We start from the raw sequence: 16,366 nt of genomic DNA, 5'->3' as shown, positions 1-16,366 counted from the left end.
CAGGGAGTTTCCAAACACTATCCTCTCTCACCAGGGCCACTCCAACATCAACTACCCTACCTTGTACCTCTTTTATTACCCCATCCATGTACAGATTGAACAACCATGGAGACATGACACATCCCTGTTTCAACCCAACTTTCAAAGAGAAAAATTCACTTAGTTCACCATCCACACGCACTGCAGCCTTCGCACCATCGTACATACTCTTCACAGCATTCAACAACTTCCCATCTATTCCATATATTCTTAACACTTTCCACAATCCTAGTCTATCCACCCTGTCATATGCTTTCTCCAAATCCATGAAAGCCGCATACAACTTCTTTCCCTTCTCTAGAAACTTTTCCACTAAAGATCTGAGAATGAATATCTGATCTACACAACCTCTTCCCTTTCTAAAGCCTCCTGTTCTTCTCCAACTAATTTCTCTGTTCTTTCTCTAACTCTGTCAATAAGTATCCTACCATATACTTTTCCTATTATACTAAGAAGACAAATGCCCCTATGATTACCACACACTTCTTTTTCCCCTTTTCCTTTGTACAAGGGAATAATTATACCTGACTTCCAATCCTCCGGGACTCTACCTTCCTCCCAGGCCAATCTGCACATCTTCCACATCCATTCTACTACTATCTCTCCCCCATGCTTCAGCATTTCACCACACACTCCATCAATCCCTGGGGCTTTCCCTGATTTAACTTTCTTCATTGCTTCCACAACTTCTATCCTACTGATTTCTTCCTGTCTTCTCACCTCCCTCCTTCTTCCAGCCATTCCCCAGCCACTTATACTCGCATTACTTCCATCCTCCACGTTCAACAATTCCTTAATTCCTTAAAGTGTTCATACTGTTTATTCCTGCTTCTACATGTTCATTTTATTCTCCTTAAAAATGATATGTAGTAGTTAAGGGATTACTTAAGTCTATATCTAACCCCTAACCTCTCTAATTTGAAAAGTTTTGCTCAATCTGGGGGAAAAAAAAAAAGCCCATGGACTGAACAGTTAACACGACACGTGACTGCCTCTCAAATATTCATAATAAATAAACAAATATCTGAATAAATAAAAAAATAAAATAAATCAATGTATTTTTAGGACAGTCCTTCATTCACTTATTTCACAATTTTTTACAACTGATACACAAATAACCAAGATGAAACTTTATACATTTTTCATGCAGATCAATAATTAACCTCATCCACTTTAACTTGTGTGGGTGCTGAGGCAAAAATGGCACAGCAGTATAAGAAAACAAGTATTCTAAAGGGAAACAAAGTTGAGGTTAGATAGAAGTTTACAGAAGGGAAAAGGTTAATGAGACAACTGACCATCTCTTCCAGAGTACATATGAGGGGCCACGCAACAGAAGGGTTTCACAGATCACCGACTGAAAAATGCGTTTTTGTTGGATAACACTATTTTCACCCATATTCTATCATGTGGCTTTGGATGAGAACACCCTCCACCACTGGAAGTATGGCTGAAAGTCCTTAAAAAAAAAAAAAAAAAAAAAAAATTGTTCATTGTCCTTATGCTAGCTACTTGCCATCTGCCCAGGACTGGCCACGAGTACATCTTGGCTGGCTGTGTGTGTGTGTGTGTGTGTGTGTGTGTGTGTGTGTGTGTGTGTGTGTGTGTGTGTGTGTGTGTGTGTGTGTGTGTGTGTGTGTGTGTGTGTGTGTGTGTGTTGGTTGCAGCCAATGAGAACGTAGCTGGGTTATGAACCTCGCTTACTGATTGGCTGGCTGGCTGTACGTGACGTGTTTGGCCGATGTTTTTGCAGCACCATTCGTCAGTCCCTAACATTATGCTCTTTTCGTAGCAAGCAAAAAGTTATTCTTGTTGTTTTACAGGCATCTTTTGCAACTTTTAATTAGTTTCATGTGATTACTGGGGTAACAATGTCCCATCTACCAGTGATAGTGATGAAAGTGTTCCTGGTCACTCAGGATTTTATTTTATTTTTTTTTTTTTTATGGCCTCCCTTTATGACCTTTCTTGGGTGGCCATAGCACGTTCAAATTGTTTAATGGTACTTACCTTTATTCTAATCAATGTTATTTTTTGTTTAAGCAATCATGTTTTGCCAGAAAATGGGTTGAAAGTTGGCAGGATAAAAATAAAAAATAATTCTTAATTAATGTTCATTTTATAGATATGGCCAAAATATTATAAGAAGCACACTCTACTGTACACTCAAAAAACTTTCCTAGTTTAAAAAAAAAAATAAAAAAAATGAAGTTCTACCAACAAAATTAAAAATGATATGGTTGCAAGAATATTGCTGAACTCAACCCATTTTCTGGCATTTTTAGATTTGCCGTGAGAACACCTTACATTGTGCGACCTCTCATATATATTAAATCTATCTATCTATCTATCTATAGCCCGACGCCCTAATCCCGCAAAGGGTGGCTGCAGACAAAACGCCTCCAAGTCACTCTGTCACCCACCATTTGACTACCCTCCCCCCAACTCCCCCCCCTCCCTCATATACCTCTCAACTCCATCCCTCCACCTCATCCTCGGTCTACCTCTCCCTCTCCCTCCCTCCACCTCACCTACATACACCCTCTTAGTCAGTCTTTCATTCTCCATTCTCTCCACATGTCCAAACCACCTCAGTGTATTTCTCCTAATCTTCTCAAACACATCCACATCTACCCCACAATGTTCCTTCACTTCTTCATTCGTCAACCTGTCCCTCCACGTCACTTCACATGCTCCTCTCAAGTAACTCATTTCCACTGCTCTCACTCTTGACTTGTTCCCCTCTTGCAAGGTCCACGCCTCGCTTCCATACGTCAGGGTAGGGATCACAATACCATCATGCAGTGACTTCTTAACTTCCATACTCACCTCCCTATTTCTCAACACTGCTTTCAGTGTACCAACAACCTTCCTTCCCTGCTGTACCCTTTCACGTACTTCATCCCCCAAAGTTCCATCCTTACTCATCACACTACCCAAGTACTTGAATGCACTCACATTCTCCATATCCTCACCATCCAACCTCACTGCACACTCTGTGACTTCAATCCTCTCAAACACCATAACTTTACTTTTGTTTACATTAACTTTCAGCTTCCTCCTCCTACACACTGTCCCAAATTCATTCACCAAACCTTGCAACTCCCATTCATCTTCACTCAACAATACTGTATCATCAGCAAACAGTAACACCGGAAGCTTCCAAATCTCACCCTCATTCATTAGGGCCAGCCCCACATCCACTGCCCTACCTTGCACCTCCTTTACTACCCCATCCATATATATATTAAACAGCCATGGAGACATCACACACCCCTGTTTCAGTCCCACATTGAGATCAAAGAACTCACTCAGCTCACCATCCACTCGCACCGTAGCCCCAGCTCCCTCGTACATACTCTTCACAGCACTCAACAATTTCCCATCCACTCCATATATTCTTAATACCTTCCACATACCATGCCTATCTATTCTGTCATAAGCTTTCTCCAAGTCCATGAAGGCAGCATACACTTTCCTTCCCTTCTCTAGATACTTCTCCACTAAACATCTTGGAACAAATATCTGATCTACACACCCTTTTCCCTTCCTAAACCCCCTTGTTCTTCTCCAACTAGCTCCTCTGTCATATGCCTAACCCTATCAATGAGTATTCTACCATATATTTTACCAGTCACACTAAGAAGGCAAATACCCCTATGGTTACCACATACTTCTCTCTCCCCTTTTCCTTTGTACAGAGGAACAATTATACCTGATTTCCAGTCCTCTGGAACCCTTCCCTCTTCCCAAGCCAATCTACAAAACTTCCATATCCACTCCACAACAATCTCACCCCCATACCTAAGCATTTCACCACACACTCCATCAATTCCTGGGGCCTTTCCCTGCTTAATCTTCTTCATCGCTTCCACTACTTCCGCCCTACTGATCTCTTCCTCCCTCCTCTCATCTCTTCTTCTCCCAGCCATTCCCCAACCACTTATACTCACACTGCTCTCACTCTCTACATTCAACAAATCCTCAAAGTGCTCCTTCCATCTCCTCAATTTCTCTCTCTTCTCCACCAACAATCTATTATTCCTATCTTTCACTCCCCTATTATTTCCCCCTTTCACACTGCCTTACTTTCTTTACCTCTTTCCAAAACAATTTCTTACTCTCCCTCCATTTCACACTCAGATTCCTCCCAAACTCTTCATCCACTTTCTTCTTAATAATACTGTAATAATAATAATCTACATCTATAATACTAATATACAGTAACAGTAAAATAATAATACTATCACATCTTTTGACTGATTCAGATGGTTTACGAATGCATGAATAAGTGCACTTTTTAGTATGGACATGATCTGTCCATAAACAAACAAAATATTATTTAAATAAACAACACGAACCGTGTGTGTGACGTCTGCCTCCCACTCTCGCCAAAGTTGTTGAGATTCTGAACCCACTTAGTCTTGCAAGATTGGATATCGTACTCTTATTTTACGGCATTTGAAACTATAATACACTTAGTGTTTTGTAGAGTTTACTGGTGTTTGTTTTGTGATCAAGTGTTTGGAGATAATTGTTCCTGTTTAGTGTTTGCCCCTCACAGAGCCCGAGAACCTGGGAGTGGCTTTGGTTGCCCGTTTAAGTACCCGTACCTCATCTCTCAACACAACACACACATAACAACACCATTTTTTCTACACCAACCTCTTCCCTTCCTAAAGCCTCCCTGTTCTTCTCCAACTAATCTCTGTTCTTTCTCTAACTCTGTCAATAAGTATCCTACCATACACTTTTCCTATTATACTAAGAAGACAAATGCCCCTATGATAACCACACACTTCTTTTTCCCCTTTTCCTTTGTTCATTCATTCATTCATTGCCAGACGCCATGTATCCCAGACGGGGTGGCCAATGGCTTAGAGTTAATTGTTTTACAGGGAGGGGCACTAATTCTCCACCAACCCCACTTGACACGTAGGGATGCCAACAGCATCTGGTGTTCCCCGGTGGTCACCCATCCAAGTACTAACCAGACCCAACGTTGCTTACAAGGGAATAATTATACCTGACTTCCAATCCTCCGGGACTCTACCTTCCTCATATCAAAATTCAAAATACCATACTGTGAAAAAATACCATAAACAATTTCTTGAAGGGCTTTTGTATTTATAAAAAAAAAAAAAAAAAAAAAAAAAAAAAAAAAAAAGCAAGTGTCCTGTCACGTTAACTATTACCCACATTTTTGTTGGAAATCCTTTGCTGTGGTGATGATGGAAGAAATTGGCAAAACAGAGCAGTTTCAACAAAGACGAGTCTCAAAAAATTTCAAACATGAAAAATCACCAGAAAAAGGTCAAAACATATGTAATGGAATAAGGTAATTAAAAAAAAAAATCCATAATTATTTTTAAAAAAGGTGAGGGGGTGGGCCTTAAAAAAAAAAAAAACCTGGTCTCATCTTCCTCCTCTCCCCTGCCAACTCTCACATACACTTTCTAGGTCTATTTTATCCTGACAAAGAACCCTAATTCCTTTTCAGCTTAGGCTACCCCAGTTGAGGGAAGTGTACGGACAGCCTATTCAGAATGATGGGTTGTTATGAATACTGTAGTACCCAAGGAGATTCACTAAACTAAGGCAGAGAATATGAAATGCAACCAGAACTTTAAATTTAAGCTGTATAAATTGCCAACTTCCTGTAGGGGTGGCCCACATCTATCAGACGAAAACATACCTCTCACTCACCATTTCCCCCACATAGTCACCCACATCTTCAGTTACACCTGCCATCACATACTCACCTGCAGTGTTTTGGTAGGCGAAGAAGATGCCAGGGCAGGCTAGGTGGTGAATACACGCATAATATATCGTTGCTTATCCGTAAATATCTAAATAAGCATACAAAAAACACTTCACATTTCAGCGGCGATACCAAACCAAGAGCTGCAACACACCGGAATCCGGTGACCGGATGAATGGAGAATCTCGCCTTCGGGCCAAACTTATTTTACCGATTTTCAGCATAAGTAACTTTTACATATGACTTCTGATACCATAATTTTCAATGCATTCAAATCACAAGTGCCTGTTTCATAAATGTAAGGACTTTATTTTTTTTTTTTTCCCACAACTACTACTTGCTTCAACGCAGCGCACATGGAGCATCTTCCACTTTAACCCTGTATATTTTGTCTGCCACTGTCATAAATAATGATCTGCTGAACTCCTTTGCAGTCCCACCGAATACTTCTAATCCCGCATTCTTAGAGCAAATTTGGAAATTGGAAGTAAAGCTATAAACCACTTAAATTTTACAGTTGTCAAAACGCCAGTACACACGTCCGATAAAGCCATTCGTTAAATGCCACATCGTACACTTAAAACAATTAACCGGCATCACGTTTATAACTCATATAACTCAAGAACTACATATTTACTAAACAAGATGATGTGTAAATATATGACGGGAAATCGTCCACACGGCGAATAGTCCACTCGTTTTGTTATTGTGACGGGGAAATCGTCCTGACGGAGAATCGTCCCGGAATCAACAACAACAAAACGGGATGGTGAGTTGCATGTTGCTGTTGTTATAATTTACTTAAAATATATGTACAGTAGTGAACTTGGTTACCACTGTGCTTTAATTAGCTGGGATCATCCTTGATAGGTGAGCGAGATGATAAAACAGTCCAGTGTGACTGTATATCCTAAGCTAATAGGTGGGAGGGTCTTGGCAGTCCGTCTGTTACAAGTATAATTCCAGCATGAGTATTACAGTATAACCATGACAAAGATGTATATAATGAGGGCAGTAGCAGAGTAGATGGGAAGAGAATTTTAGCTTAATAACAGGACAAGGTATATGTGAGGGTCAGCATATTTTTGATATACATTTTAACTGTAGCTGTATACAAAATATTATATTACCAGTTCATGCTCAGTATGTGTTCGTATGTATAGCAGTACATTTAGCGATAATTTGATGAATTTCCTGGCAAGCTCCCATGCATAAAATTGACAACTGTATTTTCTCAATAAACTGTAACATCTTTATTATTGTGATAACTTTAAAAGTGTTACAGAAAGGCATAATTTTAAAGCTATCAACTATAAAAACCACCAGTTTTACACAATAGGACTTGCCATGTAAGACTTTTAGGTTGATTTGGCTTCAAAGTCAATCCGTCACGAATCGTTCACCTTTACTAATGTAACCTAATATGACCTAACCTAACCCAACTAGCCAGAATGATATGGGGACGAGAGTTTCAGGCCTGAATCAACCCACTGCCCCCTGTAGGATGCCACCACCAACGTCAACAAACCCTACTTCATGCCCTTGAGGAACATGTTATTTTTACGGAATTTGGGTGTCATAAATGAATTATACAGTCTTTAGCAACAAAATTAATATTTCCACAGCATCTGGGTGTAATGAGTTTACAGTTATGTTAATGGGAGCTCTCCTACAGGTTCACTGATAACTTTATTAATAATGTCTTGTGTACCAAATATATTTTACCATAATTTTATTGCAGTTTTCTCTGCTGAAAAAACGTGAAAACGCCCATTCTGAAGGCATTTGGGCCTGTGCATGGGGCCATTATGTACCAAAGGAAAAATCTAAAGACACCCCAGCAGAAGACAAGGAACAGGAGAACAATGAGGAAAATAAAGAAAATGAAGATGCACCAAATGATGAGGAAAATTTGCCTACTTCGTAAGTATGATGTGATTCTCTTACTGTGTCATGTGTTAACAAATAATAAGTCTTTCTTTTCAGTAGCTGATAGGAGTGATAGTACATGTTGTCATTGGTGTAAAGAAAAAATATGGGAGTGGTAATGTATGTCAAGTGATAAAAACATTAAAAGAAAAAAAATCAGCCCATTCAGACCCCATTGGCCAGTACACAGACTGCCACCATTATGATAACCCAGTTGCTTATTTGCTTGATGTCTTTTTTATACACTTACTGCAATTTTCAGATGATCTTATTCAACTTAGGAAAGACTTTTTGAACTAGAGGTTTAGATGTGATGCAGTTTTACCCCATGCACTTTTCTCTTGAGGAGCTGGGGCATTGGCTGGCTTACATTAACTCCTCCTGTCTTGGGTGGCTCTCATAAATTGAGTAAATAGTTTGGTAGTATATCATCTGAAATTTTGTGTAGTTGTAAAGTACTTAGGCCTTCTGATACTGTAATGTATTTATTTATTTTTATCTTGTTGCAATTCTTCCATACGATTTTGTTTAGCTTAGGAAAAGCCTCACATATTGAGATGGTTTATGAAGGCTGTTTCTAATCCCCAGTTGATCAGCCTCTCATTCTTTATTCTGAACATATTATGCACACTGTTGTATGTTGACAGAGAGCAGCATTATGTTGTGACGGGAGGACTGGATGATATGGTGAAGGTGTGGTGGTGGAGAGGTGAACGAGGCGAGGAGGAGTTGGCAGCACTACACACACTGGAGGGACACTCTCTGGGGGTGATATCGGTTGATGTTAACGCGGCTGGCACCACTGCAGCATCATCCTCGCTGGATTCTACCATTCGCTTGTGGAACTTGCACACCGGTGAACAGGTCAGAATGATGATGAGAGTGGTGGTGGTGCTGGGGGTACAGTATGTTAGTGTACCAACATTTGTTCTTCCTCTTTCAGACTGCTTCATCTTACTTTCCAAGATTTTTCTATTTTCAGTTATAACTGATGTGATATTAAATAGCCAGGGCCAACACATGCAAGCATATTGGAGCTTTTAAAATGGATACAATCCTTCCACTGTTACCAGTAACACTGTATTATATATGCAGTATGATACCAAGCTTTCACAAGTGTTTTACCAGTACAGCTGTATTGTATTTCTTGTCCTTTCATGTGTAAACCATATTTCCAGAGAATACTGTGAAGACTGAAATGCTGTCAATATGAAGCTGACCATTTTTTGCAATGTTTCAGCTCCAAACTATTGACTGTGGTCCAGTTGAAGCATGGTCAGTTGTGTTCTCCCCAGAGGGTAACCATGTTGCGTCAGGGAACCATGCTGGCAAGATCAACATTTATGCAGTGGATGGTGGCCGTCATGTGACAACACTTGACACTAGAGGCAGATTTACATATTCAATTGCCTATGTAAGTTCAGGACATTACTGTGTGTTTAAAATTCACACTGTAGTATAAATGTACCTATTTGTAATTATGCTGAAAACCAGGTATGTATTTTTGACCATCTGAACTACAGTTTAACTAGTTAAGGCAGTTTTACAGACACATGGGCAAAGTGAATATTGAAGGTTAAATAGTTTTCAATGAGGAAAACATTGACTGTGTTATGCAGTTATTTGATAGTTTTAATGTTAAGTAGTTTGAATAATGGTGAATTAATGTTCTCAGTAGATGTATGTAGTGGTGGGCATGCTTAGCTCTCTTACATAGACTGACAACTCTACTATGTTTATTTAGTTATCCTTGTCTTGCCTGGATTGAATAAGCTGTCCCCAGGCCCCTACACTCCAGAATTCAGGGGCAATACAGAACTGGATGATGAGTGAATAGATATATTTGTTGTTACTTTTTAATGGTACTTTATAACTTTAGGCCAAAGTCCAGGAAGGTGTGTGTAATATTTTCATTAATTCTTCAATCTTTCATTCATGGTTGCAGAGTAAAGATGGGAAGTACGTGGCTAGTGGGGCAATAGACGGGTTTATCAACGTGTTCGATGTGGAGAGTGGCAAGCTCGTGCACACTCTGGAGGGGCACGCCATGACCATCCGATCCATTACTTTCTCACCCGACTCTCAGCTCCTTCTCACAGCTGCTGATGATGGGCATATGAAGATGTATGATGTGTAAGTAGTTATGTGCCTACAGTATCTCTGCTGTTCATAAAAGCCATCTCAACTTCTGTGTAATGTAGCTACCGAAGACACAGACTTGACCAGTTCTTTCCTTCCCTGTTTTCCAGCAGAATTATATCAGCAGTAGCCATAGTTTTGGATAACCTCCACTTCTGTACTTACAAGTACAGCTTTGTCGTGCTGATCATTGAACTTGCATTTATTGAAAATTTTTGCTAAAAAATATTCAGTTAATGCCACAACCTGTAGGCTACTTATATACAGTATACTGTATATTTTCCTCATGTAATGCTGGTAGTGTTTAGGCTAGTAATCTACCCTCATATGTTCTCATGTCTGGATTGTACTTCACTCCATCCTTAGAATGGAAAATTAGGTCAGGATGTTGACATGAAATGTTCATTGTATATATTGTTTTAGAAATTCAACCTGTTAATGATATGTCCTTTCTCCAATCAGGAAAAGCAGCAACCTGGCATGCACATTGTCAGGTCATGGGTCATGGGTGCTCAGTGTAGACTTTGCCCCTGACCAGCTACACTTTGTTTCATCCTCCTCTGACCATACCGTCAAAGTGTGGGACTTTGCTCAGCGCAACTGTGTGCACACCTTCAAGGACCACCATGATCAGGTATTGACCAGTTATGTAAACTTAACCCACTCATTAAAAAAGAAAAAAAAGTGTAAGCTGGATACTCCCAGAGCCATGGTTGTCTGATTGAGGTAAAGACTAGTTCATGATACTGTACAAGAATTTGGTGCATCAAGTGTGTTGAGTTTCACTGAGAGATGGATAGATTGCCTGAAAATTATTACCGGTATATTCATGCTGAAAAGGCAATGGAAAGGATGGGAGCTGAAGGGAAGGCTGGAAATCTCTGTCTCTTCAACAGCTTCGCAGTTATTTGTGTTGCAAGTAGGCTTGTACCTGTTAAGTCACAGTAAAGGGAAGTTGTGACTGTGACTTCTTGATTCTTTCCTCCTGTCCCTCAAAAGTATGCCTTAGATCTCTCCACTTCATGTAACTAAAGGATGCTGGGTTATGATAACTGTGACAAACCTCTCTGTATGTTGGTTGGATGTTTAGTCATCCAGTTAATTGAATTAACTATTTTCTTGTCACCGCAGTTGATTAGCATTTTGAAAATAATGTGAGCATTGAAGTTGCAGTTGATTGTAAGGAGACTGTGTGTTATAATTTTGACACCTAATTAATCCCTCAATCCATCATCCAAGCCAGTAATGCAGCATCAGAAGCATAGGGGTCCAGGGCTAGACTATTCAGTCCAGACACTTAAGACAAATTTGGGCACCTGGTTGATATAGTATAAAACGAAGCAGATGATTAGTGTTGTTATTTCATTCTTTCATTTATGTTTTTCTTTGTTAATTTGTGCACTTCAGTCCTGCACATTGTCACTAAAAAAAATGGTACATTTTATTTCAGGTTTGGTGTGCCAAGTACAGTCAAGACAGCAGTAGGATTGTGAGTGTATCTGAAGACAAGAGTATTATGGTATTCAATTCTCCTGTGTAATGGATTTGGATATTAAACTTAGGAAGCACTAAGTTATGGCATATTACAGCCCACAGTACATAAATATATAACACCGCTTTGCTGTTTGAACTACTATAGCTAATAGTCATGCCTATGTCATGTACTGGTGATATTTTCATAATGTATTCATGTTACTCCAATATCAGCATTATAATACATATACAGTAATTTACAATCAACATTATAATACATATACAATAATTTACAATCAACCTTATAATACATATATTCCAGTCAACAGGATAATACATATACTCCGCAATTAACTGTACTTTGATGAACATGAACAATGACTTTACATTGTATTTATCTCAACCTTCTAATGTTCCCACGTGCATTTGCATAAAGCTTCCTGATAGTGGACTGATTGTTAACTCTTAATGATTGACAGCTCTCTGGAACCTAGGGAGCTACAGAAATTGTATATGTGTGAACTGATAATCTACTTTTTTGTGTGAACTGATAATCTACTTTTTTTTTCTTTTAAATACTTCTGACGGAATATAAATAATCATAATACCATCAACCTGAGGAAATCTTTTACTGTATTTTGTTGTGGCTAATACTAAGCTGTTTGATGTAGTAGAAATCCATTAAGCTGAGTATGTAAGAAACAATCAGCATTAACCCTTTTAGACTGAGAATGTCTTTATCAAAGATCACCATGCTTCCTCCTAAGTAACCCTTGTACTAGGACTGGCCACAGTACAGCTAATGAATTTTGTGGACTGGAAGCTTAACCTCTTACCCGTGGGCTGTCACTACCGTGACGTTCGTTACATAAGTAATACTGCAGGGCGTCACTTCTGTGATCCAGGGATTTTTTAAATTGCCCAGGCTTTCAAGTGGGGTCTTGTATCACCTATCAGTATTGTCAGAGTGTAGCTATAAGCAGCACTGCTAATACCGCTAGTAATCGCATCCAGTGTTGTCAATTTAGCAATTTTTCTGTGTCTGCCTTGCCTCCCCACCTCCCCTCCCTTACCCCCTCCCTCGCCCAGCTACAGCCTGGCCGTGCAATGCAACTCCTGGCCGGTTTTTTCCATTCACTTTTTCCATTGAAATGTGCCCTATGCCCTATTCTGATACTAAAAAATATATAAAAAAAGGGAAAAGGCTAATTGATACTGCCATTGGCTATGAAGTAGCTAATTTATCACCTGGCAACACCCCACATACACTTGGTCACTAATTTTCCCTCTTCATTACCCATTGAAATATCCCTTATGACCTATTCTCATACTAAAAAATATATATATAAAAAAAAGGGAAAAGGCAAAGTGATACTTCCATTGACCTTGAAGTAGCTACTTTATCGTGTACTGTCTAGATTTCCTGCTATCCCCACGGAAGGGGCACAGTGTGGTCCAGCCATCCCTGTGGGTAAGGGGTTAATGAAGTGTTAAAACTAGCAAGGAACTTCCCAACAGTTGCTGGAGACTTTGGGAAAGAAGAATGACAACTGTTTGGCACCCCATAACTTAATAAATGGACTGACTTTATCTAACAAGTTCATGTGAAGAGCATCTGTGAACAGAAATGCCAGAAATAATGTGTGCACAAGGTTGGGTTTATGAGGTGAAACCATGATTCCAGGGGCCTGAATGGTGAATGAATGACCATGTGTGGCTGAATTCACTGGACATGCTATAGGTGTCCTTATCATATGCCTTCCTGTGTTTCTATCTCTATATCTACAGCCAGATGCCATGATTCTTTAAAGGGTGGCCGTTTGTCTCTGGTTGTTTTACAGGGAGGGACACTAACCCTCCACCAACCCACTTGTTGACATGAAGGAGACACATATTGGTTGGTTATAAGGTTACCACCCAGCGTTGTAAATGGTTTCCTGGCTTTCAGGAAATCATTAGGCTTGTCACTCAATGTAAAGCCACCTATAAAGGAAAGAAGGCTACTAAAAAGTGACAGGAAAGATGGGAGAAATAGAAAGAGAGGAGGGCAGACACAGAAAAAGAGTGATAAGACGAAGGTAGAAGTAGGCTGCAGTACATCAAGTGAGTGAATGATGGTTGCCACCACCTACCACATGTATTTGCTTTTGGGAAAAAGGTAAGGATGAAGATGTCAAATTGTGTGAGAAACATGGCTTGGAGTTGCCGACTGTATTTACTTTTGATTCTTTCCTGCTGCTGAATGACGATTGTTTGGCTAGAAAAACTTATAGCCACATTACACTCATGATGGTATGTCCCTCTGGGTCGATCATAGCCAACTCTTTCAATCCGATGACTTTTGTGCTTAATTCATGCTATCTTAGATGTTTTGCATGGCTTAGGCAAACTTCTTATACTGAAGGGGTTTCTGAAGGCTAAACTAAACCTCACCAGTTCCAAAAGTCTCCTAAGGTGAATAAAATCATCTGAAGGTAGCAAGAATAGTGTAAAATACATCATCGTAGAGAAGCATTAAGGCCTGCTGAAAAAGAGGAATACAAAAAGCAGTGCATAATAGGCTTTACTCTTGTTAAAAAACTTTACACACTATATACATTTGAGATTTCACATATATATAAATATATACACTTTATGGCACAAACATGACTAATGCAATGCTAAAAATTACATTATGGAAGATTTTAGAATACTCTGAGATGTATGGACAAAGGCTAACCTCTCAGTAGTGATCTTTCACATTTCAGAGTACAGTAAACCCTCTTTATAATGACCCCTGATTTAAAAAATTTAGACTTTAACAAACTTTTTCTCAAAGCCAATTGAACAATCTCAAATATCAAAAAACTGGTTTATTATATACAATGGATTTGGCCAAATAACTAGACTATGTAACAGCTTGGCTTATGCTGTACAGTACTGATTTGAGCCCAGATAATTAAAACAATACCGTACCTAACACTTACAGTACCATAATGTACAGTATCTAACACACCAGGGTAGTTATATACGGTACTGAAACTGGGTTCATATGTTAAGATGACTACTGAATATCATATGAAACAACCCAATGTTCCCCCCAATTATTTCCTTATACAGAGGGTTTACTGTACATTTAAATTTTTTAAAAGCATATAGCTGCATAACACAAAAGACAAAATAAATTACCTATATAAAAACATGGACCAATCTTAAAAAAGGAAATGCTTATGGCAGCTATGCATAACTTTTACATGGTTATACACTGCTTCCCTTCAAGTACAGCTGAAATGCCATTTGGCGTAGAAAACTGAAATGCCATTTGGCGTAGAAAAATGTAAAAATACAGACTGTCAACTTGCTTTGACGGCTTTCACAGTAATATACATTCACTCTACTGGAGGGTCCCAAACAACAGCAGTCCCCAGGCATTAGCTTTTGATGATGGATGGCTGTACATAACTGGGTTGTGTACAATATTGTAATTTTCACATTCAATATTCTATTTTTCCTTTCTTTATATTTCTTTGTGTAAAGAAACCACAATGCATCTGTCTAAATGAACAGGTTAAACCTCAAATTCCTTTTTTCCTGTTAAGCCATGGTGGGACCTTTAAGGCTGGGCAGCCATTTGCACTCTCATCAAAGTGTGGGGAATGTGAAGGATTTGCCACAATATGGTCTGAAGTTGAGGAAGGAGGTGCTAGAACTCCATTTTGTTCATGCACCTGTTTTAGAAACCTTCAGTAATCTGTCACAGTTGTAGAGCGAATGTTGGTGAGCTGGCACTGAACATGCTCATTCATATACATGTCTGCTCTAAAGTTTGCCTGGGATGTCATGACTGGTCACTCTTAGAAATGCCAAGCAAGTACATCCAAAGATTCAGTGAAATCTGGGCGTAGATTTGTTCTATTGTGTATGCATAGACAGCTTTGGATGCAAGAACTTAAGCAGAATGTGTGAGCACCAAGTCTTGGCTCTCCATTTTGGTGTTAAGCAGCAGGGTCTTTCCCTTGAATGTGAATTCTGTGTTGCTCACTTATGTATAAAAGAGCCAGCGAAGGAACAATTAGTGAACCCCCAGCTCTTCTGCTCCAGCACCATGGTATCCCTCAGGACCCTGGTCTTGTCAACAGGGATCCAATCAGTGCTACGCTGTAGTTTCTTCATGATGTAGAAGTGAAAGGTGGCCAGAGCCGTTTGTTTATCTCCTTATTACATCACTGTGCTCCAATCTAGTGGTTGTTTATCCACAGATGTGTGAAGTTGGCAGTACAATTTGTCTGTTGTCTGCAAGGTAAAAATATCCGATGACCTTACTCTGGAAGGTGTAAGCATTCCAATAACCTTTGCAATTCACACAGGCCACTGCCAAGATGTCCTTGATTTTTAAAGTCTATTTCTTCTTGTTAATGTGCCCACTCTGTTCCTTGCTGCTCTAATTTATTTGTCAGGCTAAACAAGTGGTATCATCTGTCGTTGTCCAAGACATATGTACAGATAGCAGTGGGTGCTGGGGGAGCATGAAGGGGGAGTGGAGGTTTCCTTCTGCAATCCATCATTTGGATGCATCTTTTACATGTGCTGAACACAGCACATTTCATAAGACTGAGTTAACTTTGATTTTTCACTGCAAAAATACTGTAGTGGGACCTTATCCCACTCATCTTCCTTTACATTTGTAGGAAAAGGGGGTCTGGTTGATTGATTCTCCGATCAGTCTCTGATTCAATTTTATAAGGGCTCCGAAGATGAAAAAGAGGATCTTGCTTTCTACAGAACACTACAGTAGTTACGGCATAGTCTGAGGTGCTTGAGTTCTGCATCACTGTCTTCGGATGCACTATTATACTCTGAAGCACAGCACTCTCTACCCGACTTTGCCAGACCCTGTATACATTCCGCTGAACCAACTTATCCAGCTAAAGGGACAGGCCCAAAATATTTGCATTCCATGCCTGGTCTTGTTTATCAAAGCCAACAAAGTCCTTCCCATAATCAGCTGTAATCATCATCATCATTTTTGGTTTTATGTCTGTTTTC

General features: G+C 39.5%; 1 protein-coding gene across 1 annotated transcript; it reads left to right on the top strand.

Annotated features, from left to right (window-relative positions):
• The first annotated feature begins 6,525 nt into the window (after positions 1–6,525).
• LOC145407557 (uncharacterized) lies at positions 6,526–12,067 on the top strand. The gene is made up of 7 exons (XM_080278483.1): positions 6,526–6,569; positions 7,542–7,723; positions 8,377–8,593; positions 8,970–9,143; positions 9,675–9,862; positions 10,331–10,502; positions 11,319–12,067. Exons 1-7 carry the CDS (start codon positions 6,567–6,569, stop codon positions 11,406–11,408), a joined length of 1,026 nt encoding a protein of 341 aa, XP_080134609.1. The 5' UTR covers positions 6,526–6,566; the 3' UTR covers positions 11,409–12,067.
• The last annotated feature ends 4,299 nt before the right edge of the window (positions 12,068–16,366 follow it).

Source organism: Coenobita brevimanus, chromosome 73 (assembly GCF_032717465.1).
Source record: "Coenobita brevimanus isolate Jiangsu-jjx chromosome 73, ASM3271746v2, whole genome shotgun sequence".
In the NCBI taxonomy this organism is placed as follows: domain Eukaryota; kingdom Metazoa; phylum Arthropoda; class Malacostraca; order Decapoda; family Coenobitidae; genus Coenobita; species Coenobita brevimanus.
Note: the sequence above shows the minus strand (reverse complement) of the source record. Positions and strands in the feature narration are given on the sequence as shown.